This window comes from Camelina sativa, chromosome 18 (assembly GCF_000633955.1).
Source record: "Camelina sativa cultivar DH55 chromosome 18, Cs, whole genome shotgun sequence".
In the NCBI taxonomy this organism is placed as follows: domain Eukaryota; kingdom Viridiplantae; phylum Streptophyta; class Magnoliopsida; order Brassicales; family Brassicaceae; genus Camelina; species Camelina sativa.
Genome location: NC_025702.1, coordinates 4,983,314 through 5,010,042, shown reverse-complemented (window position 1 = coordinate 5,010,042; position 26,729 = coordinate 4,983,314). Strand labels below are relative to the sequence as shown.

At 36.5% G+C, this 26,729-nt stretch overlaps 4 protein-coding genes, 1 long non-coding RNA gene and 1 pseudogene across 5 annotated transcripts; 2 read left to right on the top strand and 4 right to left on the bottom strand.

The window, feature by feature from the left end:
* On the bottom strand, nucleotides 910–1,698 carry LOC104760572. The gene is made up of 3 exons (XR_762971.2): nucleotides 1,427–1,698; nucleotides 1,271–1,341; nucleotides 910–1,135 (listed from the first exon to the last, which is right to left on the bottom strand). It is a non-coding gene; the product is annotated as an uncharacterized LOC104760572 (long non-coding RNA).
* On the bottom strand, nucleotides 2,042–3,001 carry LOC104763143 (annotated as a pseudogene).
* Nucleotides 4,229–6,205, bottom strand: LOC104760571 (1,2-dihydroxy-3-keto-5-methylthiopentene dioxygenase 4). Its single transcript, XM_010483515.2, has 5 exons — nucleotides 6,068–6,205; nucleotides 5,831–5,918; nucleotides 5,481–5,575; nucleotides 4,650–4,889; nucleotides 4,229–4,535 (listed from the first exon to the last, which is right to left on the bottom strand). The coding sequence occupies exons 1-5, from the start codon at nucleotides 6,077–6,079 to the stop codon at nucleotides 4,407–4,409; spliced, it is 564 nt and encodes a 187-aa protein (XP_010481817.1). The 5' UTR covers nucleotides 6,080–6,205; the 3' UTR covers nucleotides 4,229–4,406.
* On the top strand, nucleotides 16,793–18,499 carry LOC104760570 (chlorophyllase-2, chloroplastic-like). The gene is made up of 2 exons (XM_010483514.2): nucleotides 16,793–17,150; nucleotides 17,683–18,499. The coding sequence occupies exons 1-2, from the start codon at nucleotides 16,881–16,883 to the stop codon at nucleotides 18,367–18,369; spliced, it is 957 nt and encodes a 318-aa protein (XP_010481816.1). The 5' UTR covers nucleotides 16,793–16,880; the 3' UTR covers nucleotides 18,370–18,499.
* LOC104760568 (chlorophyllase-2, chloroplastic-like) lies at nucleotides 19,672–21,973 on the top strand. Its single transcript, XM_010483512.2, has 2 exons — nucleotides 19,672–20,432; nucleotides 20,872–21,973. Exons 1-2 carry the CDS (start codon nucleotides 20,181–20,183, stop codon nucleotides 21,559–21,561), a joined length of 942 nt encoding a protein of 313 aa, XP_010481814.1. The 5' UTR covers nucleotides 19,672–20,180; the 3' UTR covers nucleotides 21,562–21,973.
* Nucleotides 21,757–25,330, bottom strand: LOC104760569 (VAN3-binding protein-like). Its single transcript, XM_010483513.1, has 7 exons — nucleotides 24,969–25,330; nucleotides 24,723–24,818; nucleotides 23,522–23,942; nucleotides 23,010–23,216; nucleotides 22,863–22,912; nucleotides 22,644–22,701; nucleotides 21,757–22,260 (listed from the first exon to the last, which is right to left on the bottom strand). Exons 1-7 carry the CDS (start codon nucleotides 25,293–25,295, stop codon nucleotides 22,052–22,054), a joined length of 1,368 nt encoding a protein of 455 aa, XP_010481815.1. The 5' UTR covers nucleotides 25,296–25,330; the 3' UTR covers nucleotides 21,757–22,051.

Genomic DNA, 26,729 nt, shown 5'->3' with positions numbered 1-26,729 from the left:
CTTAATTTTGGGGGAAGAATCAAATGGAACAAATGAGGATATCATTATTATCAGGATAAGGTTTATAAAAATATAAAAAGTCATGAAAATGACGTGGCGAGTACGTGCACTCGATATTCTTAATTATTTTTGAAAAATTAAATCGAGGGAAAGCACATGGGGGAGACATCAGAATATATAAATCCCCTTAATAAATAAATAAAATCATCCAACGGGTCGATTCGTCACGCGTTTTTGATCGATACATGTAAGTATGTAACCGACTTAAACTTATTAAATTATAGTTTCGCATATTTATTAAAGTTGGTTTTTAAAAAAATTTGACAGCATATAGTATAGCTATGACTAGGAGCCTATGATTAAAAGTTTTAAATTTGTCTACAAATGTAAAAACACTTTTATGGTTCGAGCTAGGTCTGGACTCTGGATAATTGGAATTGGTTTCGGTTTGTTTCTACTCGGTTCGGATTTTTTTTGGTTTTTGGAATCGGTTTGGTTCGGTTCTGATTCGGATCTGGTTCTAAAACTAAGATTTTTTCAGATGTTTTCTGGTTTGGTTACAGTTACAAAGTTTTTCATATCTATTTGGACTCGGGAATTTTAAAATTCCGATTCGATTTCGATTTAATCTTTTTGGTTCGCTTATAATTCAATACTTTTGGTTCGATTAATTTGCGTACCAAAATTTTGTGGGTAGTAACGTCTTTGAACATTCAATCAATGGCGTGAAATGTGGGCAAGGGTGCATTTCTACTCCGGAAAAAAAAAACATCAAGAATAGCCTAAACTTAACAAATGATGCAATAAGCTTTACCTCCACACCCTTTACCACGTTACCATCAGACTGAATGGCATGGATTTGCCCCCATTACCTAATAAAAATATCGATTTAATCCGAAAGCTCAGAACTCCAAAACAGAGAATGAAACAAATTGAACCAGATTAAAGATCCACAAGTTACAGGTTGTTTCATGAAGTAGACTTTAGCACTATGCGCCTAATCAATTTTATTCATCCAACAAAGAACCACAGAATGAGAGAAGTAGATTAACAGAAACAAAGGTTCCTTCTCATGTAAGAACAAACTAACATTTTCCTTGATCTCCTTGTCTTGCTCGATTCTCTCTTCTTCACTCTACAGAGCAAAGATCACAACAAGGTTTCAAAAATTCAATCAAAAATTATACAGAATCAAACATGGATTAACAAAATTGATAAATTACATCATCATAGAGACTAGAGAGAGAGAGAGAGAGAGAGAGAGAGAGACCTTTTTGTTGATGGGGCAAAGGAAGAGAACAACAAGAACAGCAAGACCTTTTTGCAGCTGCGACGTTAGACCTAGCTACCAAAAGAGACATGTGAGTACATTGTCGGCGGATCCATAAGAAAAGAAAAACAGATGAAAGATTTCAGAAGAACAGACCTTATTCGTTAGCATTGTTTCATCATACGCTCGATTTGGTTCACGAAACTCCGATTGATTATTGATTCCCAGTCGCGGTGTAGATGTTGATTACGGCGGAGTAGAGACGAGTTTCTTTTGTAATTCTTCTCGATTCTCCTCCCAAATCGATCTCAAATCGATCACAAATCGATTTTCTTCTTTCGTTTCGCCATCGACGATAACGAGAGAGAGACAAACGGAAAAAAAAGTAAACACGCGTCAAATGTTTGTTTTTTTTTGGTTTTCTCTAATTTTTCATCCAATCAAAATGAAACACGTATGGTCCTTATGAATTTCTAGAAACCCTTATGGTCCTTATGAATTTCTAGAAACCCTTATCTAAGAGTTAATCCTTAGCTTAATACAGAATTTACATTTATTTTTTTGTGCTTTTTTGCCTAAGGATCAGAGGTAAGAAAGTAAGAAACCTCCAATGGAGATGACCTAAGTTATTGTAGATGAGATTGCTAGAGGCCTAGAAGGTAACTTAGTGGTTTTTTGTATATAATATTGTGCATGAAATCAATTATAAAGGAAAAATATAAAAACTCCCAAAAATACTTTAATTTTAATAAAGCTATATCAAACATTCCCCTAAATCACACTCTCTTCACTTTACACAAAACCCTTCCAGATTCCTTTACTATCCATTTCCATTTCATCCCCTTCTTGTCCATGATCCTCCAATGAAGCTATGTGAAGCTCATCGCCATAAGCAAACACACCTACCTCCATATTGATCAGCAGTATCATTAACATACTCTTCCGGCTCAGCTTTAACAATCGTTTCATGAACCTCTTGCCTTCGCTCTCGATTCTTGAATCCTTGCATCTTACGTTTCCTTGAGCCCTTAAAAAAACTAGGTTTCTTAGTCTTTTTAAGCAAGAAATCCATCATCATTTCTTGCTTCACTTCTGTGACTTTCAGTTTCTCTTCCATCGAATGAAGATATGTCTTCATGGTTTCTTGTTTTCGTCTCAGTCTCTCAAGTTCTAATACTAGAGCTACTCTGTCACTTCTCAGCTCCTCAATCTCTCCTTCTAGTCCAAATCTACCGCCTTTTAGTGACTGTGTGTGTGTGTGAGATGATGAAGTCTTTCTTCTCTTGATGTTCTTAAGAAGATTCCTCTGTCCCTTCAGAAAATACTCATTTGAAAACTCCCATCTCTCTGTATTAACTTTCTTAAACCCCTACAGATAAGTAAAACAAACATTTAGTTTTCTAATGAAGATCCAAAGAACCAAGACCAAAATTCTAAGAAGTTACACACATAAGTATTGAGCTGTCTAACAAAGCTGGAGAAATTGTTGTGCTTAAAGCATCTAGGGAGACAAATTAGGGCGAAAGTCTCTGGTTCCCAAACGATGAAGCTGTTGTTGTCTCTGCTCCATGAAACTATGCTGTTTGTGCTTGAATCCTCCACTATGTTGTATGTTTTCGTCAAGAAAGCAGTTGGTCCTGTTTCTCTGAGACCCTCTAATGGAACTGGAAGATTAAATTCCATTTGGTGAACCCAAAAAAAACAATGGGACTTGGGGATGAATAAAAAGGAGAGAAGGGAAGAATAGTTGTAATGGTCAGCTGAAGCTTGAGGATGCTTATATGCTATCTATATTTTGGGGGTTTAGGTGTTTTCTGCATTAGATATGTTTTGCTTTTAGACTTTTAGTGTGTTGCCTTTTGGATAAGTCTATTTATTATTAGTTCTACTTTGATGTGGACAAAGTCGATTTGCCAGAAATGGAAATGAGAAAGTTATAGTGGCATATAATCATTGGAGGTTGCTACTTTTGTGTGTGTTTTGTTGTCTTTTATCCAAATAAGTTAGCATAAAAATCAAAGTTCTAGAATTTTGAGTAGTCATTACAAATGGAGTGAGTAATTGCTCCATCGTCTACAAGCCTGCTTTCGCACCTGACACGTTATGGTGAATCATGGATGCATACGGATTACGTTACGTGGTTTGTTTGTTTATTTTAAAGTCAGAATGATGGGATTTTGGTGGAACCCTTAGAAAGATTTGTGTAGAAAAAAAGAGAATCCCTTGAGACTTTGACTTATACTCTCCATTCCATTGAATAGGGTGGGGGACACCGTACCCAACCACATCAAATCAAACGGTTAAGCAGGACCTAACCACACCAACTTTAAAAAGAAACACTTCTTATATAAATAAGAACAAGTGAACAACAGACGATAAGAATATAATCACTACGAGACCATTTGGATAGTGTCAGTGTTATTTATTTCATACATACAGTAATTATTTATTTCAATACAAACCTGTTGTCACTATATCTAATACTCCCTCCGTTTCAAAATATAAGATGTTTTAACTTAAATACGCATTAAAAAAAATGTATACTTTTAAAAAGTTTAACCAATCACAAACAAGACTGCATAAAAGAAATACTAAAAGAAATATAAACTTAATCAAAAGGTTGCCAAAATTGAAAACATTTCTATAATGAAACCAAAAAAAAATCTTTTGAACATCCTGTATCTATGAGGGTATAGAACCTGAACCACATACTAAGAAATCTATACGAAGGAACAATTTTGATTCCCAAATTTGAGAAAGTATATCCTCTGGTTGATGTTGTACCACCATGCTTTTTAGCTAAAAGTATATAGACTGAAACCTCTAAGTCCTTGACCCTAAAAGTCCTCATTCCTTTTAGACTCGCATAGTTTTTTCCAAAGACACCCACGGAATTTTTCGTTTACCTTCACAAAAAATAATTTTACCAATGTATTATTTTTGTGAGCTTGAACATGATTTAAAATGTAAATAAAATATTTAAAAGTTAATATTAAAGAAATACTCTCTGTTTTAGGTATAAAAGCATACATTGCAAAGAGTATGTTACAACAAGCACAACTATACGGAAGGAGCCTCTGTTTTACTGCAAAGGAGTACACAATACATACTACACAACAAGCACATATTAAACCTCTTAATGTGCTTTAATGGCTTCTCCAAACTTGTGGGTTAAGCCCTTTGTATACTGTTTCCTAACTGGATGTTCTTCCTGTGGCCGGTTGTATGCTGTCCAAACCGGTTCTCCCACGAACAGCCTCATTAGCTGCAAAACCAAACCACCATCCATCAAAAATTCAACAATCAAACATTTTAACATAAGATGTCATCAGTTTTTTTCGTATGAATTAGTACAGAGATTGAGATTGGATTTTTGTACCTTGATGTAGTTGCTGGTGTCGAGTGTGAACCTGTGGTAGATTCCGGCTGGAAGGACAATAAGATCTCCCGGTTGCATCCAGATTCGGATCCAACGGTCATCCTTGTCCCTAACATCAAAGTAGCCACTTCCAGCTAGGCAGTACCGAATCTCTTCGTCCTTGTGAATGTGTTCTGTGAAAAAGTTCCTCAGCTTCTCTTCGTAGTTGCTGACTTTCTCGGGACACAAATCCAGTAAATCCTAAAATTGAAATTAATTAACGAAAAAGTTTTGCTTGTGAGAAATAATATTAGCTCATGAGTGACACAACGCCAAACACCATACAAATGATCCCTTAGATTAGCTACATAGAAGAAGCCACGATATAAGCATGTACATAGATTTGGAATGGTATGTTGTCTAACAATAGGATTAGTAGCTAGCTTAGATCCTTCACCTGGTTTTATAAGGTTTAACTACAACATTCATGGTTGTTATAAAGATTATCTAGCCCTACTGTCCTAGTATTTGTTTGTTTTATGAGATAAACATGCAGAGATAAACAAGTAAAGAAACTGAAACATTGATAGCAACTTATGGTGGTGGGCACAAGTAAGACCTAATCCGCAGCAAATCCTATATTTAATTACACAAAAGAGAGAAGCCTTCTATCTTCATAAGCTGGCTTTCTAAGGTTTGAGTTCTACTACTACCCTCATGAGATTAACATTCAACGATATGGGACAAGTAAAAAAGAAGTGAAACATCAATAACCATTAATGATGAGCATGAGTGATCCTAAGTTAAAAAAAAAAAAAAGAGTGATCATTAGAAAGAGATAAATCCGGGTACCATGTAATCGTAACCCCTCTCTTCTCTAATCTTGCCAAGCTCAGAATCATTCTCGTAGTTCTCAGGGTTCAACTTCCAGTACAACACTCCCAACTCTACAAAACACAACACAATTACTATAACTGAAATTTGCATACTAAGTTAATGATTTATGATTCTCTTAATTAATAAACTTCCTCTCGTGTAAATTTTAATTTTAATTTTGTGTACAACACAACTACTATATGTGTATCTTGTAGAATCACAACTCAATACAGTAAAGACATGAAAAACACACAAATTTAGCCAAACCAGACACAAACTCATATGGTTATAAAGTAAGAGTCACTTAAAGAGAGAAAGAAAGAAACCTGACAAGTAATCCAAGGAGACAAACTCTTTGGGGTTACGATGATGAGGAAGTCTCTGATCTTCACTGCTATCATCCATAAACCATGCCTGCATCAATCAAACTCTTTTCACCCTCTTTAACAAATCTCAATAGAACAAAAAAAAAAAAAAGGGAAAAATCCAGAAGAATAAAAACAAATCAATTCTCAGCTCCCAATCATCACGATTCTGCCAAAATCTAAATCAAATTAACGTACCTCAAGAGCCATCACTGATCTTCGTTTGTGTTGTGTGAATGCTTCAATTTCTGAGACTCATCAGAATGATGATGAAGGTAAAAACTAAAAAATATAAAAGACCATTTTCACCGTTCGATGGTATCCACGTCTACGGTCGATTCTGATTCGTATTATTTTGTTTTCCCTATATTTTTTAATTAATTCTGGTGGTTCTTAAAAATTCTGATATTTCTACATGGTAAATAAAATGTTTAGGATCCACAATTAATCATGAATGAGGCCAAAAAAAACACATTGGCTCCTTTCTTCTACAGTAATATTAGATTTAATATGAGGTTCATATTTTCCCATCTGCCTTGAACTAGAATGTTCTATTTTTTCACATTTTTCAGATGTAAATTTTGCATTTTAGAGATTTTGGATATATTTGACCCGAAATATTTACTAACACGAAAGAAAATCTTGGGCTGTGTAATACAAAACTAAAGTTCATTTTAGAAATAAAAAACTAATCTAGAAAAAAAAAAACAAGAAAAGCTATAAGCTCCGAGCAACAACAATGGCAAAAATAAACTAAGAAAACATATTAAATTTCTCTTAATTTTTTTAATTGATTATTGATATTTTTTTATTGTTATTCTTTAATAGCTCTGAGATTTAAAATATATATAGACTATTTTTTATATTGAAAATTTTAAAACAATACTTATTTTGAAACGTAAAAAAAGTGCTAGAATAACACTCTTCGTAAACGAATAAAATATTTGCAATTAATTTTCTTGAATTTAAGTTTTTCTAAAAAAGTCCCCAAAAAGAAAATCTCACATATAGGATGTGACTTGGTTTGAAAATTTTAAGTAATGATAAATAGAAACTGAAAAAAAAACGAAAAAACAATGAATATAAATTTATTTTGAACAGAAAAACAATTATACGTATTGAAGGAAATTTTATGTGGGGTTTCCTTTTTCAACCATAGAAGTTAAGAGTTTTTGTGTTAAATATCGTATTTTGAAGATAATATGCATATGATAGTTTCGCTTACAATATTTTATATAAATTCAGATAATTAATAGATATATCATATATATACTAGAAGTCATCCTGTGCTACGCACGGGTTTAGCTTACAATATTGTTCAATTTTAGTAATTTAGAAATTATTAGTTTTTGTTTGTTTATTCAGCAATGATTATTTTTGTGATTTTAAAAATATACTGATCATTTTAGTTTTTTTGGGTTCATTTGTTTAGTGTTACTTGAGTTTTCCTTTTATATATAGTATTAGAGTATTTCAATACATGGAGAAAATTCTGACTGTATAGTAGAATGTATGGTTTTTTCTCCCTTTAGATTTTCAATACATAATAGAGCATTTCAATACATATTAGACCATATGCATTGGTCAGATATTCATTAAGTTTCTCATCATATAATATTAGTTTTTTAATATAGAGAAATTTGAAAACATCTTTCTAATATTGTGTGTCCCTTGGTGAGTTTCTGGTCAATATAATATTTTTATTTATAATTTAACTTGATATTTTTAATATAATATTATTTCAATACTTATTTTGTTATTTTTCTTTACATTTGATTTTTAATCTAATATTATTAATATTTAAAAACATATTAAATTGCTTATTAATAATATTTAATTTTATTAAGTAGTTATATTTCATATCATAATTGTATTATCAATAATAAAATTATATATACTAATATAGCTTGTGAAAGTTTCACAGTACTAATTTTTTTTACAACTCTCATAATTTGTTTAATCATACTAATATTTTTATTGTATCAACTAATATTAATTTTAAATAATATAAATATATTGTTTAAAATTATGCATAATGGAACTTATTAGAAAACTCATTTTATTTTAAAAGTTATAAAAAATTTTAAAAATTAAAAATAACAAAATAAACTATTTAATTAAGATGTTAAACCTTGGAAACGATTTTTCCTTTTTCAATTAAAATAATTATATTTTTTTTTCATTTATTTTAATTATTAGAAACTCTATAACGAGGTACTAATGCACATGGTCTTAAGCATTCACCATCTTTTTTCTTTTGTCGCTTACGTTTGCGCATTTCTATTAACAGTTCGAAATCTACAGAGAAATGTAATTTTGGAATATAACTTACATGAATACAATCTAAATATGAAATTTAGATAAACAAAAATGAACTTAATAAATATTTTTACCAGTTAATTTTTAGTGAGGTAAAAGATGCAATCACATTGCTCCCTCATAATATAATTTATTATTTACACATTCTAATACAAATTAAAATTGTTTTACGAAATTTTAATAATGAAAATGAATCCAAGTAAATAAAGTTATAAAAATTACCCTAATTTTTGGATGAGTATAAACATGCAATGGTTTTATTTCATCATCATCATAGATGCAATTGAATAAAATGAATAATCATTTTGTCGTATTGTAACAACCCGTCCCATAGACCCCACTAGCCTCACTGCTAGCTTGCCTCCATAGGCCCAAAGCTGGCTCTGTAGGACATCGATCATAACCCCTCGCTGTGACAAATGGAACTACTCATCCAAATCCACAGTAGGTTATTGGTGCGCCAGGCGTTCCTCGAACCCTGGTCCTCACCCTTTATCAACCTTCCCACAGGACAAGTTGTCACCAATTGATCTGCAGATACATTACGACCATAGCGATTATGAATGTGTGGCTGTTGCGCCAGGATTGTGAGGCCAGTGGTGCTGGAGTCCCGGGAAGGGGAGTTGCAGCAGGTTTGAGTCGGGAAAGGCATGTTTGCCAGATACATAAGTTCACGAGAAGTCTTTATGGCAGGATAATCTAATCGTTGCGACGATTTTGGTTTATGTTCATGGGAGATGGACAGGGTTGCTAGATTCAAGGTTTTGGTAAGCTTATTGAGGGAAACAAGGCAAGTGGTTTGAGTTGGCGGCTTGCAAAGCATTCGATGCGGTGAATCAGAATATGCGAACGTATGGTACTTGTTTGTTTTATTACGCTCGTATTGATGATTTGTTGTGGAGCATTGCTGAGCGGGAAGCTAATTTTGTAATAAGCTATCTTGTGGAAGTTTCCTTGAGAGACAAGTTACTAGAGCTTCGTGGATGGACAAGAGGTGTTAATATCCGGGTGGTGGTGAATTGATGTCAGCATACTTGATTATTAGTCTAGAAGAGCTGAGGATGGAAAAAGGGGATTCTTACGTCTTATCACTTCACCATGGGGAGCGCCGGTGTGGTGCGTCAAGTAGAAAGGACGCGGTATGGGTTTAAGAGTTTGTGGTGATGCCATTTGGGTTGACTAACGCACAGCTGCGTTTATGAGATTGATGAACAGCGTGTTTCAGGAGTTTCTAGACGTGTTTGTCATCATTTTCATCGACGACATCATGATTTATTCTAAGAGTCCGGAAGAGCATGCAGTACATTTGACTGCAGTTGTGGAGAAGCTGCGGGAGAATAAGTTGTTTGCTAAGCTGAGAAAGTGTAGTTTCTGGCAGCGGGAGATAGGTTTTCTGGGTCATATTGTGTCTACAGATGGGGTTTCTGTAGATCCGAAGAAGATTCAGGCTATCAGGGATTGACATAGACCGCAAAATGCTACAGAGATCATGAGTTTTTTTGGGTCGGCAGGTTGCTATAGGAGGTTTGTGCAGGGGTTTGCGAGCAGAGCACGTCCTATGACTAAGTTGACAGGGAAGGATGTTCCTTTTTTCTGGTCACAGGAGTGTGAGGAAGGCTTTGAAATCCTAAAGGAGATGTTGACTACCGCTCCAGTGTTGGCTTTGCCTGAGCAGGAAGAACCTTATGTGGTTTATACAGAAGCATCCAGAGTTGGTTTCGGGTGTGTGTTGATGCAGCATGGGAAGGTGATTGCCTATGCTTCGCGAAAGTTGCGGAAGCATGAGGACAACTATCCTACTCATGACTTGGAGATGGTGTTGTAGTTTTTGTCCTGAAGATTTGGAGATCTTATCTTTATGGTGCAAATGTACAGGTGTTTACAGATCATAAGAGCCTAAGGAATATATTCACTCAGCCCGAGCTGAACTTGAGGCAGAGGCGGTGGATGGAGCTGGTGGTGGATTATGATCTGGAGATAGCTTATCTTTCTGGTAAGGCTAACTTGGTTGCAGATGCTTTGAGTCGGAATCGGGCGGCTTCGGCTCAGGAGCAAGATATGGAGTCTCTGGTAGGGGAGATCAGTGCGTTGAGCTTGTGTGCGGTTTCTCAGGAGCCATTGGGTTTGGTTGCAGATGATAGAGCAGATTTGTTGAGCAGAGTGCGGTTGGCTCAGGAGTCGGATTTCGGGCTGGTGAATGCCTCAAAGGATGTTGACTCAGAGTATCAGGTTTCGGCTAATGGTACTATTCTGGTGCATGGGCGGATCTGTGTGCCCTAGGATGAGGAGTTGAGGCAGGAGATTCTGAGAGAGGCTCATGCTAGCATGTTCTCTATTCATCCAGGAGTGACTAAGATCTACCAAGATCTCAAGAGGAACTATCACTGGGTCGGGATGAAGAAGGACGTGGCTAGTTGGGTTGCGAGGTGCGATGTGTGTCAGCTAGTGAAGGCTAAGCATCAGGTACCAGGTGGTTNGAGCTTGTGTCGGTTTCTCAGGAGCCGTTGGGTTTGGTTGCAGCTGATAGAGCAGATTTGTTGAGCACAATGCGTTTGGCTCAGGAGAAGGATTTGGGGCTGGTGAATGCCTCAAAAGAGGTTGATTCGGAGTATCAGGTTTCGGCTAATGGTACTATTTTGGTGCATGGGCGGATTTGTGTGCCTAAGGATGAGGAGTTGAGACAGGAGATCTTGAGAGAGACTCATGCGAGCATGTTCTCTATTAATCCGAAAGCGACTAAGATATACCGTGATCTCAAGAGGTACTATCACTAGGTCGGGATGAAGAGGAACGTGGCTAGTTGGGTTGCGAGGTGCGATGTGTGTCAGCTAGTGAAGGCTGAGCATTAGGTACCAGGTGGGTTGTTGAAGAGTCTTCCCATTCCCGAGTGGGAGTGGGATATGATTACTATGGACTTCGTGGTTGGTTTGCTAGTGTCCAGGAAGTTTGATGCTATTTGGGTCATTGTGGAACGGTTGACTAAGTCGGCACATTTTCTGGCCATTAAGAAGACTGATGGAGCAGCGGTCTTGGCTAAGAAGTATGTGAAGGAGATATTCAGGTTGCATGGGGTGCCAGCAAGCATTGTGTTTGATAGGGATTCCAAGTTCACTTCGGTGTTCTGGAAGACATTTCAGGCAGAGATGGGCACTAAGGTGCATATGAGTACATCTTATCATCCCCAGACAGATGGACAGTCAGAGATGAGGATCCAGACGTTGGAGTATTTGCTGAGGATGTGTGTGTTGGATTGGGGTGGTCATTGGGCAGATCACTTAAGCTCCGTAGATTTTGCTTATAACAACAGCTACCAGGCGAGTATTTGCATGGCTCATTATGACGCTTTGTACGGGAGGTCGTCTCGTACACCGTTATGCTGGACTCAGGTGGGGGAGAGGAGCATGTACGGGGCAGATTTTGTTCAGGAGACCTTAGAGAAGATTTGGGTTCTCAAGCTGAATATGAAGAAAGCTCAGGATCGGCAGAAGAGTTGTGCCGATAGGAGGAGGAAAGATCTTGAGTTTCAGGTTGGAGATAGAGTGTATCTCAAGATGGCCATGTTGCGGGGTCCGAACAGGTCATTGACTGCGACTAAGTAACAAGATGAGATTGTGTTCGGGATACGAAGTTCCGCGAGCCTGTTTTTTAAAAGGGAAAGGTTTCCTCATTAGTAGTTGCTAAAAGAGGAAAGTTTCCAGAAGTGGAAAGTTCTAAAAATGGAAAGTTTTCTGTGAGTTAGAATTTGTCTATTTTTAGTGGTTGTGAGCCTTGGAGAGGCTAGTGTGGCCTTAGTGGCAGACCATAGGGTCATTGTGTGTCATGTGCGGCGGTCTTGCGAGACGTGTGTGGCCTTTGTGGCAGGCTGTTTAGCCGTTGTGTGGCCATTTTGGCGGGCTGTTTAGCCGTTTTGTGGCCTTTTTGGCGGGCTGTTTAGCCAGAGTGTGACCTTTATGGCGGTCTGTGTAGCCAGAGTGTGGCCTTTGTGGCGGGCTGTTTAGCTAGAGTGTCTGTTTAGGCGGTCCTTCGGGACAGATGGTTTTTGTGACGGTCCTTCAGGACAGATGGCCTTTGTGGCGGTCCTGTTTAGGACATTTGTTTGTCCTTTGTGGCGGTCCTGTTTAGGACATTTGTGGCGGTCCTGTTTACGACATTTGTTTGCCTTGGTGGCGGTCCTGTTTAGGACATTTGTTTGGCCTTTGTGGCGGCCAGTGGGGCAGTGAGATGATCCTTGTGTGGTCATGAGGTATCCCAGTGAGGGGATATGTGGTTGGTAGGACATCGCGTTGTCTTACGCGAGCCACGGGAAGGAATCCTGGATAGGGATAGGGCTCAGACGTGTTCAGAATTGTTTGCTCACGACTCTTGGGGGACTTAGGTTCTCCTAGTACCGTCATATTCTAAGACTTTGTGGCTTGAGAGTATGATTGGTATATCGACATCGGATGACGATCCGGGGGCGCGTTGTAGGGTGGCAACCCGAGAGACGAGTTGGACTCCCTTATATATATTATGGCATGCGCTATTAGGCCCAATGAGGAGCCGATATTATGGCATGCAGACTTCGGTCTGATGAGGAGCCAATAAAAACTCAAGGTTTAGGCCTGTGAGTAAAAAGGAGAGTCCAAAAGTCAAGAGCAAATAATGTCTGGAGCGTGAGTCTATCGCCTAGAGGGGACCTTTCGTAGATCGGTCAGGGGGTGCGGGCCGTGGAGACGGTTGCACGGGAGTCCTTGACTGATGGTTGCTCGAGATTCAAGGACGAATCTATGTTGGTGAGGGATAATTANTTGTGTGGTCATGAGGTATCCCAGTGAGGGGATATGTGGTTGGTAGGACATCGCGTTGTCTTACGCGAGCCACGGGAAGGAATCCTGGATAGGGATAGGGCTCAGACGTGTTCAGAATTGTTTGCTCACGACTCTTGGGGGACTTAGGTTCTCCTAGTACCGTCATATTCTAAGACTTTGTGGCTTGAGAGTATGATTGGTATATCGACATCGGATGACGATCCGGGGGCGCGTTGTAGGGTGGCAACCCGAGAGACGAGTTGGACTCCCTTATATATATTATGGCATGCGCTATTAGGCCCAATGAGGAGCCGATATTATGGCATGCAGACTTCGGTCTGATGAGGAGCCAATAAAAACTCAAGGTTTAGGCCTGTGAGTAAAAAGGAGAGTCCAAAAGTCAAGAGCAAATAATGTCTGGAGCGTGAGTCTATCGCCTAGAGGGGACCTTTCGTAGATCGGTCAGGGGGTGCGGGCCGTGGAGACGGTTGCACGGGAGTCCTTGACTGATGGTTGCTCGAGATTCAAGGACGAATCTATGTTGGTGAGGGATAATTATAACATCCGCGAACCAAAATCCCGGTTTAGGGATTGCATCGGTCGATGCACAATGTGCATCGGTCGATGCAAGGTTGTTTTTCTACGGACGAGTTTAAGTGAAACGCTGCGTTTTGGGTTAGGAAAACCCTTAAACTCGAGTTTTGTCTCATTAGGCGTGTGAGACCGCTTTTGAGAGAAACAAAAGAGAGAGAGAAGAGTTCGANGACGATCCGGGGGCGCGTTGTAGGGTGGCAACCCGAGAGACGAGTTGGACTCCCTTATATATATTATGGCATGCGCTATTAGGCCCAATGAGGAGCCGATATTATGGCATGCAGACTTCGGTCTGATGAGGAGCCAATAAAAACTCAAGGTTTAGGCCTGTGAGTAAAAAGGAGAGTCCAAAAGTCAAGAGCAAATAATGTCTGGAGCGTGAGTCTATCGCCTAGAGGGGACCTTTCGTAGATCGGTCAGGGGGTGCGGGCCGTGGAGACGGTTGCACGGGAGTCCTTGACTGATGGTTGCTCGAGATTCAAGGACGAATCTATGTTGGTGAGGGATAATTATAACATCCGCGAACCAAAATCCCGGTTTAGGGATTGCATCGGTCGATGCACAATGTGCATCGGTCGATGCAAGGTTGTTTTTCTACGGACGAGTTTAAGTGAAACGCTGCGTTTTGGGTTAGGAAAACCCTTAAACTCGAGTTTTGTCTCATTAGGCGTGTGAGACCGCTTTTGAGAGAAACAAAAGAGAGAGAGAAGAGTTCGAGGTGTTCTTGAGTGTTCTTGGTGATTTCTTGGAGTTGGAAGCTGTTTCTTTAGAGATCTGTAGCTGGCATCGTTGTAGGAGCTTCCTAGGAACATTTACTTCCTGTGTTTGGGTCGGATTTCTTCTGTGGCNTTAGGCCTGTGAGTAAAAAGGAGAGTCCAAAAGTCAAGAGCAAATAATGTCTGGAGCGTGAGTCTATCGCCTAGAGGGGACCTTTCGTAGATCGGTCAGGGGGTGCGGGCCGTGGAGACGGTTGCACGGGAGTCCTTGACTGATGGTTGCTCGAGATTCAAGGACGAATCTATGTTGGTGAGGGATAATTATAACATCCGCGAACCAAAATCCCGGTTTAGGGATTGCATCGGTCGATGCACAATGTGCATCGGTCGATGCAAGGTTGTTTTTCTACGGACGAGTTTAAGTGAAACGCTGCGTTTTGGGTTAGGAAAACCCTTAAACTCGAGTTTTGTCTCATTAGGCGTGTGAGACCGCTTTTGAGAGAAACAAAAGAGAGAGAGAAGAGTTCGAGGTGTTCTTGAGTGTTCTTGGTGATTTCTTGGAGTTGGAAGCTGTTTCTTTAGAGATCTGTAGCTGGCATCGTTGTAGGAGCTTCCTAGGAACATTTACTTCCTGTGTTTGGGTCGGATTTCTTCTGTGGCAAAGGCAAAGTGTGATCGTGGAATCAAGGCAATGAATAGGAGGATGTTCTAGTGGTTCGCTTGGTTGTCTGGCTTATGTTAGGTTGCTAGAGTTGAGTCCTAGAATGTTTTTTAGGATTAATGGTTCTCTGGTTTATGCTGTTTGGATCATTAGTTTATGGTTTGGAATTAATATCGGTTATTGGATTATGATTGGATTATTTATTGGTATATGTTATTTTCCGCTGTTGGTTGTGTTTGTGGTTAGGTGGCTAGTGGGTATGGGACCACTAGCTGTAGTGTATTTATTATTTATTAAAAAAAACGGATCAGGTCGTTTCAGTTTGGTATCAATTGGTGGCAACTTGTCCTGTGGGAAGGTTGTTAAAGGGTGAGGATCAGGGTTCGAGGAACGCCTGGTGCACCAATGACCTATTCGTGGATATGGATATCCACAGTGATGGGTTAAGATCGATGCTTTGCTGGGCCAGCTTCGAGCCTATGGGGGCAAGCTAGTAGTGGGCTAATGGGTCAACGGACGGGTTGTCCACACATATCTACTTAGAAGACAAGCCAAAGAATATTATAATGGCAAATGTCATAGTAATAAAGTTTCTTAGAAAGTAAACTATTATATGTGAAAGTGGAAAGTGTGATAGGTATTTTTTTTTCTTTTATTAGTATATTAGTATATTTTATAATTTTGTTTACAATAATAAAAATGGGTTTTAAAAAAATATTGGCATATGACATCCAAAATTGCTGGACCGGTTGCTGGAGAGTAGGAAAAACATACATAAACACTCTAATGAATAAATAAATTTGTCAAACATTCTCACGTATTTTTTTTCTATGTAGTACTAATGTGAACAACAAACACGGTAACCTGCAAAAATAACTTTAAAATTATTCAAGAATATCTATTGAAATTTGGAAAGATATATAAAAATAATATAATTCTGTATAGGAACCTAATGACTGGAATTAAATAATAATAACTGAAATTTTTTTTTAAAAGGAGAGTACTTAAGGATTGAATTCTAATTTCATGGAAAACGGAATGAATTCTATTTTTATGGAATAAAAAATTGTAATTTTTAATATTACTTACAGAAAACATCCTACCATTAGATTATATAAGATTAAAGGCCAAAAACTAAAGATAAATGAAAATCTAAAATTTATGAATTTATAAGAGAATTTTGAGAACACATAAACATCCCACAGTCTAACATAATCTAAAATCCTTTCTTGTCCATGATGAATCATTTATAAGATTGAAACCTAGAAATAAATTTTATACATAATCTAAAATCCGGCTTTGTCCTGAATCGTACATAAGACTGAAACTCATATTTAGAATTTCAAAATAAACTATAATTAATTTTTTTTCTAGAATGAAACCACAAACTGATAAATGGTGGCTTTAGATCATAAGGGTCTACAACGGGTTCTTATTGAATAAGAGAAAAGGTAAATGTTAAGAGTTTTTTGTTTGTTTTATGGGCCTCTAATTACTTAAGACTCAAGTACAAATGAATTTAATTAGTTAGGTCCAAACAACAACAAAAAATGACAAGTGTTAAATAGATAACATGCCAAGTGTCCAAATGTCATCTCATATTATATTATATGAGATGACATTTGAAAAAAACTTTCTCATAGTATATTATATAAGACTTTCTCATATTATAATATAAGAAAAACTTTCTCATATTATATTATATAAAGTATAATTATATACACCATTTACCCAAAAATTACACTGTTTCTTTTCCTTTAACCAAAAACTTTTTATGTCTTTTACTTTAACTACTACACGAGTCATGACCATATATAGTTCGTAACTTTTTTTCTCCCTATAATAATATCTCCAACTCACCTCATTCTCATGTACCCACGAAAGAAAAAAAAAAGTAAAACAGAAAGAAAAAACTAAGAAAGAAACAAAAAAAAATGTCCTCTTCTTCATCAAGAAACGCCTTTGAAGATGGCAAATACAAAACAGATCTCTTAACCTTGGACTCATCATCTCGCTGCTGCAAAACGATGCCGTCTTCTCGAGCTTCGCCGTCTCCGCCAAAGCAGCTGTTGGTGGCGACGCCGGTGGAGGAAGGAGAATATCCGGTTATGATGCTCCTCCATGGTTACCTTCTCTACAACTCCTTTTATTCTCAGCTTATGTTGCATGTCTCTTCTCATGGCTTCATCCTCATCGCTCCTCAGGTTCAATTTTATAATTTATATTTAATTACATTAATTAATTAGTTACTAAATTTTCTTTTTAGTTTTGAGACTATAGTGTGTTTAGTTAGCTAGGTGTGATACATATGTTTCTAAGAGTGTGTATAGTTCAAAAAAATAAAACATAAATTCACACTACCTAGGTGTAAGTAGGTCCATGTAATAAGAGATTTTAATTGAAAATCAAAATCATCAATTATACATTTGTTGATGATTGGTTAAGAACTTTAGGACTTATTAGGATTTAACCAAGATGTAACTAAAATGCAGCTGAATGGAACACATAATGCCACGTTTAACTGAGTTTTCTTTGTCTGAAAACTTTTATTTATTGTTTGGCCTTTATAAAAACCTTAGACAATAAGAAAACTAAGAAGAAAGATACAAATGGATGGGTCCACTTGATGTGTTTACTCTGTTTTTGTCACTAAATAATTGGTTCAATTCATTAGAATCATAATGATGCACACTTGTAGTTGTAAATAAAATACATTGGTTATGTGAAATTCAACAGTTATATAGTGTAGCCGGACCGGACACAATGGACGAGATTAAATCAACGTCGGAGATTATTGATTGGTTATCAATAGGACTTAACCACTTTCTTCCAGCACAAGTAATACCAAACCTATCCAAGTTCGCACTCTCAGGCCATAGCCGCGGAGGCAAAACGGCGTTTGCGGTCGCTCTAAAGAAATTTGGGTACTCCTCGGATCTAAAGATCTCAACATTGATCGGTATAGATCCAGTTGATGGAACAGGGAAAGGACAACAAACCCCTCCTCCAGTTTTAGCTTATGAACCAAACTCATTTGACCTAGACAAAATGCCGGTACTTGTCATAGGTTCGGGGCTTGGTGAAACCGCTCGGAACCTGTTGTTCCCGCCTTGTGCGCCTCCCGGAATGAACCACCGAGAGTTCTTCCGGGAATGTCAAAGTCCAGCATGGCATTTCGTCGCAAAGGATTACGGGCATTTGGACATGCTTGATGATGATACAAAAGGGATTAGAGGGAAGAGTTCTTACTGTTTGTGTAAGAATGGTGAAGAGAGAAGACCAATGAGGAGATTCGTTGGTGGAGTTGTTGTGTCGTTTTTGAAGGCTTATTTGGAAGGAGATGACTTTGAATTGGTTAAGATCAGAGATGGGTGTCACGAGGGTGTTCCAGTTGAAATTCAAGAGTTTGAGGTTACCATATAAACATAACTTTCTCTTTAGGGGCTGGTTTTCCTGTTTTCAATTTTATCAGCTTTTGTAACTTATATGTAGTTTACAAACTTATGATGTACAACTCTTTACTTAAGTCTTTGCTCATGGATTACATTCAGAAGACTAGATGAGTGAAGTTTCAAAAACTTTAAAAGAAGTCCCCACAGTAATTTCTATACCACAACCACCCCAGAAGAAACAAAAAAAAAAACATAAATTTCGTCCGATTTCCCAAATCACCACCATAGCTTACAAAGTGAGGATAACTTTAGCTAGGAAAAAAAAAACAAATCTCAATAGAAAAAATATATTTTCATTCAATTCCCAAATTTGGCAAAATGGATAAAATCTAGAAAAAACTCATTCAATTTCTCAGATCCCAATCATCACGATTCTGCCAAAATCTAATTGAAATTGACAGTACGTCAGAGCCATTACTATCTTCGTTATGTCTGATGCTTCTAATTTAGATCATTTCCAACTCATGGCTATATTTACCTCTATATACAAAAATATATCAATCTCTAATTTAGAGGTAAATTTAGTCCATTCTACCTTTATTCTCATCTTTAAAATAGAAATTGCTAAAAAAAAAAATCTATATATAGAAAAAAAAATAGCAATTTCTATTTAAAATGTGAGAATATAGGTGGGTTGGAGTAAAACTTACTTCTATTATAGAAATAAAAATAGAGAAATACATTAGATATGATCTCAGATACTCATTAGAGTTGATATAAGATTATCTCTCCATTCGATATTAGCCATGTGTACGGTCCATTCTGATTCGCATTATTTTGGTTTTCCATATTTTTAGTTAATTCTAAATTCCAGAAATTCTAATATTTCTTCATATCATGATAAATAATTTTTTAGGATCCACAATTACACCATTTGCAATGTATGTCATTATTTCCCTCTAGAATAGAATAGACCAATTCTATAATAGAGACAAATTTTACAACAATATATATTTCTATTTTTTAAAAAATTCTAATATAGAGGTGGGTGGGAGTAATATAGAGGTGGGTGGGAGATGATCTTAATTTAACTTTTCATACAAATTAAGAAAATATATTAAAAAAAAATATATACCTTTTAAATTTTAATTGTTTCTTGATATTCTTCAATAGATCTAAGGTTTATATCGAAAACTAAATTTAACATTGAATATCTAATACAACACTTATTTTCAAACGTAAAATAATACTATAATAATGCTCTTTGTGAAACGGTGGAAATATTTTTAATCAATTTTCTTGAATTTAAATATGTTTAAAAATTTCAAAAAAAAAAAATCTCATCTATAGGATGTGACTTGGTTTGAAAATTTTAAAATAGTAACATATAGAAACTGAGATAATAAAAATGTAGATTAAACAGAAAAAAATCTATGTGTATTGGAGGAATTTTATTTTCGGTTTCCTTTTTCAATCCTAGAAGTTAGAGTTACTTTGTTAGAGTGTGTAATTTTGGAAATAATATACATATGATATTTTTGCTAAAACCACATATTTTATTGCACATTTATAAAAAAAAATGATATTTTATATAAATTCAGATATATATACACCATTTATTTACGAAAAGATTTTGCAGTGTCATTTTACTCTGTTTCTTTTACTTGAGCAAAAGCTTTTTCTGTCTTTTACTTGAACTACTAGTCTTTATAGTCTACTACTAGTCTTTTGTTAGTTCGTAATTTTTTTCTCTCCCTATAATAATAATATCTCCAACTAACCTCATTCTCATCTTCATCAAAAAACGCCTTCGAATAAACTAACAAAGAAACAAAAAGAAAAATGTCCTCTTCTTCATCAAGAAACGGCTTTGAAGATGGCAAATACAAAACAGATCTCTTAACCTTGGACTCATCATCTCGCTGCTGCAAAACGACGCCATCTCCGCCAAAACAGCTGTTGGTGGCGACGCCCGTGGAGGAAGGAGAATACCCGGTGGTGATGCTCCTCCATGGTTACCTTCTCTACAACTCCTTTTATTCTCAGCTTATGTCGCACGTCTCTTCTCATGGCTTCATCCTCATTGCTCCTCAGGTTCAATTCTAAATTTTAAAATTAATCACATTTTTTTAAGAATTAATTAGACACTAGATTTTCTTCTTAGTTTTGATTATAGTGTGTGCATAGTTAGTTAGGTGTGAGTCACATATTTCTAATATTGTGTATACTTAGAAAGGAAATTTTATTTAATTTTAAGTAGGTCCATGAGTAGAGAGATTCTAATTGAATCCAAAATCATATTATATACTAAATAAATTTGTTGATACGTATATAAACCTTAGACAAGAAGAAAAGTAAGAAGTAAGAGCAGAGATGCAAGCAAATATATGGGTCCTTTTGACGTGTTTATCCTGTTTTTGTCTCTAATCAATTGGACTAATTCATCAGAATCTGAGTGCTCGAAATATCATAACGTTGCATATTTTTATATATTTGAAAATACAATTTCTTGGTTATGTGATGATTTTAACAGTTATATAGTATCACCGGACCGGACATAACGGATGAGATTAAATCAACGGCGGAGATTATTCATTGGTTATCCGTCGGATCACTTAACCACTTTCTTCCAGCGCAAGTAATACCGAACCTATCAAAGTTCGCACTCTCAGGCCATAGCCGCGGAGGCAAAACGGCGTTTGCGGTCGCTCTAAAGAAATTTGGGTACTCCTCGGATCTAAAGATCTCAACATTGATCGGTATAGATCCAGTTGATGGAACATGGAAAGGACAACAAACCCCTCCTCCAGTTTTGGCTTATGAACCAAACTCATTAGACCTAGACAAAATGCCGGTACTTGTCATAGGTTCGGGGCTTGTTGAAACCGCTCGGAACTCACTGTTTCCGCCATGTGCGCATCCCGGAGTGAACCACGAAGAGTTCTTCCGGGAATGTCAAAGTCCAGCGTGGCATTTCGTCGCCGGGGATTACGGGCATTTGGACATGCTTGATGATGATACAAAAGGGATCAGGGGGAGGATTCTTTACTGTTTGTGTAAGAATGGTGAAAAAAGAAGGCCAATGAGGAGATTTGTTGGTGGAATTCTTGTGTCGTTTTTGAAGGCTTATTTGGAAGGAGATGACTTTGAATTGGTTAAGATCAAAGATGGGTGTCACAAGGGTCTTCCTATTAAAATTCAAGAGATTGAGGTTACCATGTAAACATAAGTTTTTCTTTAGGGGCTGATTTTCCTATTTGCAATATTTATTATCAGTTTTTGTTGCTTATGTACTTCAAACTTATGAATGATAATGTACAACTCTTTTACTTAAGTGACCTCTTTATCTTTGCTCATGAATTTAACCCGATTACATTCACAAGACTAGCTAGAAGAATAAAGTTTCAAAAACATTAAAAAGAAGTTCACACAGTATTTTCTATACCACAATATCCCCACAAGAAACAAAAACATAACTTTCGTCCGATTTCCCAATCACCACAGCTTGCAAAACGAGAATATAATGTAATTTACATATTCTTCTACTACAATGATCTTACTTTTAAAAGAAAAGAAAAAATAGACGGCTTAATCATCTTATCTCTTCCACCTAGAAAAAGCAAAAAAAAAAAAAACAAGAAAAAGAGATAATCCAAATTTGCCCCATTAGTATCCATTTTCATTTTGACTTTACCCCAAGACTATACCTTAATTCAACATTTATGTTTCCTATCAGAAACAATAGAAAGAAGCATGGAAACACCTTGTGTCCAAAGATCATATTCCCTTTGGCTTTTGCACTCGAATTCAATCACTCTTTTCTCAAACGTCTTAAGCCCGAAATACCTCAGATTCTCTCCACCCTCGAGCAATTCCCGACCAGGCCATGCCGGTAATCCCTTGACCAATTCCACCACCACATCTATATATATAGATGAATACATCACAAATTGAATAGCGACTTAGAAACAAACTATTTTAGTTATAGACCAAAAACTTAAGACTAATTAATGTGAACATAAAAAAGAAATGTGCAATGCAATTACCATTAGACTAATCCATTCCTTTATTTTGCTGTGGTTCGTTGAAAGACAAAAAGAGAGAACAAGACTAGTATTTTTAACTGATTAAATAATCTTTTCATGAAAGTTTGGATCTGTCTTTAACTTTACGATCTAATAGTCTCTTAAAACTTCAAAAACTATTCCAAAGTTAGTACCTTTTTGACCTTTTGATCTATTGGATTCCCAATATAAAAAACAAAGCAAGAGTAAGCATGAAGCAAAGCATCACTACTTCACTTACTCTTTTTCTTCTTTGTAATGGTCCCAGCAACATGTTTGCTCTTAGTCTTCAACACTACCTGCGCAATAAAGATAAAATGCACATTAAAACAAATATATATATATATATATATATATATATATATATATATATTTAGTTTAGCTTCCACAACAAAGGTCGATTCACACATTAACTATACGTAACTAAAATTACAAAGGTACAATTCTATATATGGTTTACCTGCTTTGTTCTATTTATGTAGATCGAAACAACTTTCCAATGAAGATCACCTGAAAAATAACACAAATGGAATAATTATAAGAATTAACTCAACAACTACGTAACATGCATGAACAAAATTGAAACCATTAAAAGACATTAACAAACCTTTGCGGGTGCGTTTAAGCAATTCGCAACCTTTAGCTAGCAATTCTTTACTACAAACCCCGAGGAAATTATCCTCGGGAGCTAACTCGCCTCCTCTGTAACCACCACCACTTCCTTTTGGTATACCCTTATCCACTGGAATCACAGCCGCGATGTTCCATACCTCCTTCAAAGCCCTCGCCTTCAATGTCGCAGCTCCTCTTAAAGCTATGCACATAACAAAAATAGGTTAACAAGAAACTAGTACTTTTAACTAATTCATTGTCGCCTAGTGGTTCTAAGCCAAAAGTTTTATCTTGCTAGAAAAAAAAAATCATAGCTAGCCAGCGTTGTTTCAATGAGTGGCTATTCCATAAGTCATGAAAGAACTATTACACTTCTGTATGGTTCCTAATTGAAATTTTTAAAAAATACAGGGATCAAGATTTTTAAAAATTGTAGTTACAATATATTGAAGTAACAATTTATTAACATTTCACTATTGACATGATTGCTTAATGGAAGAAACATACCTGTGGCAGCGGCGGCGGTCAAAGTCATGATATCCCCGGCAGAGCGAACGTTGACAGCAGAACTGACAACGGAGGCCAAGTGCTCACGATCAGCTCCCATAATCTCTGCAGCCTCCACACACTGCGCCGCCACCAAAGTGGCGGCAGAAGCTACCGCCGAGTCATTCTTGGCCACTTTCTCGTCCGTTCCGGCACTTGACTGAGAGGCCGTGGCTGCAGCTATAGCAGCAACCGCGGCAGCAACACCAGCTACGGAGACAGCTGCATGGAGCTGTGCGTTCTGTGCACGCGTCTCCTCTCTCTTCTTCTCTCGCCGGTCCTTTAGCCAACGACCAACAGTTTTAGACCCTCCTGCGGTGCCGGGGATGGCGGATGGACCACGTATGTGCCCATTAAAGGATGGGCTTATACGGTAGAATTGCTGCACAAGTATTTTAAATTACTCTAGGTTTAAAAACTTAAAACCAAATTTTGGACTTAATTAAAGTTTCAACTTATTTGTTTAAGAAAAAGTTTTTTTAAGAAAACAAATGGAATTGAATTTCCTGGTTGTAACGAAGTTTTGCTTATTTAAGTTTTCAAGAAAAAAAATAATATGTACCATTATAGGAAAAAAGTATATATATTTTAATTCATTTTCCCAAATAAACGGCTGTGGGAAATAGACCGTTGTGAATATAAGCCAGCCAATCTTTGGGTCCAAGACCATAAATGCTGACACAACTATATTCTTTTTCCTAGATAAATACTAAATCGAATGCGTCAATTTAATGATATAAATACCATAAATACAAAAACAGAAAGAAAAAAAAAAGTGGATAATAAAATAAAAAGACAAATACTGCTAAACTTAGAGTGAATGACAGTGAAAATGCTTAGGAAGAAGAGAAAGCCTGAGCTTTGTGTTCCTCTGTTTTTCTTACTCTACTGCTTCTACATACGTAGCCAGCCTTTTTTGTTTTTGTCAACGTGTTTTACCAATTTGCATTATAGACCCAGCTTTTTTACCCATCCCATAGGCATAGATTTAACCCACCCAATTTTTAACTCTTCACACTCTAGTCCAATATAATTAACAAACCAAAGGTCCAGAAGTCAGAACAATCCACTGATAAAGAAAGGGACTGATGAATAACTAATTAAGTAAGATTTTGGATTCCGGTTTAGTATTTCTTTAAACCGGTTCAAGAATTGAACTGACCTTAAAGTCGTCGATGTCCGAGGGAGAGATCGGAGGGCTGTCGGTGAAAGAGCTATGTGATAGTCTCCCTGAGGTCCGTGGTGATGTAATCTCCGGCTATTACAAATAAATAATCGTTTTAACAAAAAATCTATAGAAGTTTAATAATAGTAGCATACATAAACATATAGTTATGATTCTTGTGATAATTTTCCGATTATCTCTTCAAATCGACGTCGTTTTGTAAGGAATATATATTATACTTACAGACTGAGCCATGATACGTTCCATGACCATCAAAGAAGTCTCGGAAGAAGCAAAAGAGAAAGTGTTTCCGGCAACGACACCGTTCTCTTCATCCTCCGGGACCAAAGTGACGTCAGAAGAACCGCTCTGGATCTCAGAGAAACGCATTTGCGGCGGTTGAGAGCTCAGAGGAGGAGAAGCGACGACCGCTCTAGAAACTTCAGTCGCGGAAGGGCTCCAAGAACGTGAGAGAAACTCCATAGAATCTAACGGCGTTTCGGGCGGTTTGAACGCTGGATTTGACCTCCACCAATATTGTTCTCCAAACGTTTTACCACTTTTATCCATTTTTTTCTAAAGAGAGATAGAGAGTGTGAGAGAAGAAAATGGGGAAGTTATGTGAAGCTTTCGTGTATTTAAAAGCGGTTGAGGTACGGTTGGATTTGTTTAGGTGTGATTAGATTAACACGTGGCTTTATCTTAATGGATGGTCTTAATAACTCCTTTGGTTTCAGTCTTAAGAGAGTGCGCTTTGTACTTTCTCTGACGGTTCTTGATTAACTCCGAGTTCGACTTATAAAGACAAGAAGAAAAAAAAATGTTAAAATTCATAATTAGTTAGTGGTGAATTTACTTTGAACTCTATAGTAAAAGAAAGATTTATTTGTTTGATAAAAGAAAAAAATAAAGTTATGAAAATTGATAATATGTAATGTGGTTATTGTGGTAATTGATTTATGAAATGCCAAAAAGCGAATATAAAACTCATATTGATCCAAACCTAAATTTTATATATTTAAATATTTGCTTTGATCATTATATTTGCACATTAACATGAAAATTATGACCTAATAATTAATTTTACTATTAGGAGGTACGGATTCAGAATAGTATTTCATAAGAGAAAAAGTTAATAATTTGATGAACTCTAATCTTGGTATGAAGTATGAGCCAATGTGTTTTTTAAAACATGAACCCCAAATCAAATCTAAAAGGGGTGTATTCAACTTGACATTTTAAGTGATTTGTGTGAATTTACAAATCTTATGTTATTCAATCATGGATTTTAAAAAATATATTAAAATTTACTGTTATTAAACTGATGATTTAAAAATCTACTTTAAAAGCTATTGTTATTCAAAACAGTTTTGTGGATTTGGATTTTAATGATTTTTAGGATTCTCGAGGATTTGTTTAGTTAAAAATACAGAAATCCAAATCTCATGGATTTAGGTGGGATTTGAAAGAATTTTACAGAAAATCATATCAACTTCTCTAAAATCTATCAAAATTTTAAATTTTCTAAATCTCTTTAAATTTTCCAAAATCATGGTTTGAATACACCCACTGAAAGTCGATTGAGTCAATTATGTCGATTCAGTTTGAATGTGAGTCAATATGTCGATTCAGTTTGAATGTGGGGCAACACATGATAAGTTATACATATATATAAGAAAATCGCCATATCATGTTTTTAAATTATATATGAACTTTATAATCCAAGAGAGTTTAGTCGTTTAGAACAAAATCAAATAAATACAAACAACATTGTCTCCCAAAATTGATTATTCAAGATAGAGTTTTAAGTTCCTTAGTCTTTTTGTTCATCCACCAATTTAACATCGAGATTGGTTCACAGATTGAACATTATCTTTCAATATTTTCTCTTTATTTCGATGTCTAAATTTAGAGCGTATATACATTGTCCAGAAACTTGATTTTTGTTGTTTTTTTCTTGAATTACATTAGATATAATTATTAATAATATAGTGGGGGGGGGGG

Excerpts from the sequence above, each read along its gene's own strand:
- LOC104760571 (XM_010483515.2), bottom strand. Across the intron at positions 5,576-5,830 it reads CTCCTTGGATTACTTGTCAG|AGTTGGGAGTGTTGTACTGG; the intron begins GTTTCTTTCTTT and ends TGTGTTTTGTAG. Across the intron at positions 4,536-4,649 it reads ACACCAGCAACTACATCAAG|CTAATGAGGCTGTTCGTGGG; the intron begins GTACAAAAATCC and ends TTGGTTTTGCAG.
- LOC104760569 (XM_010483513.1), bottom strand. The coding sequence starts at position 25,295 with ATGGATAAAAGTGGTAAAACGTTTGGAGAACAATATTGGTGGAGGTCA. Across the intron at positions 22,702-22,862 it reads ACATAAATAGAACAAAGCAG|GTAGTGTTGAAGACTAAGAG; the intron begins GTAAACCATATA and ends TTTATTGCGCAG. Across the intron at positions 22,261-22,643 it reads CATTACAAAGAAGAAAAAGA|ATGTGGTGGTGGAATTGGTC; the intron begins GTAAGTGAAGTA and ends CTATATATATAG.
- LOC104760568 (XM_010483512.2), top strand. The coding sequence starts at position 20,181 with ATGTCCTCTTCTTCATCAAGAAACGGCTTTGAAGATGGCAAATACAAA. Across the intron at positions 20,433-20,871 it reads TCATCCTCATTGCTCCTCAG|TTATATAGTATCACCGGACC; the intron begins GTTCAATTCTAA and ends TGATTTTAACAG.
- LOC104760570 (XM_010483514.2), top strand. The coding sequence starts at position 16,881 with ATGTCCTCTTCTTCATCAAGAAACGCCTTTGAAGATGGCAAATACAAA. Across the intron at positions 17,151-17,682 it reads TCATCCTCATCGCTCCTCAG|TTATATAGTGTAGCCGGACC; the intron begins GTTCAATTTTAT and ends GAAATTCAACAG.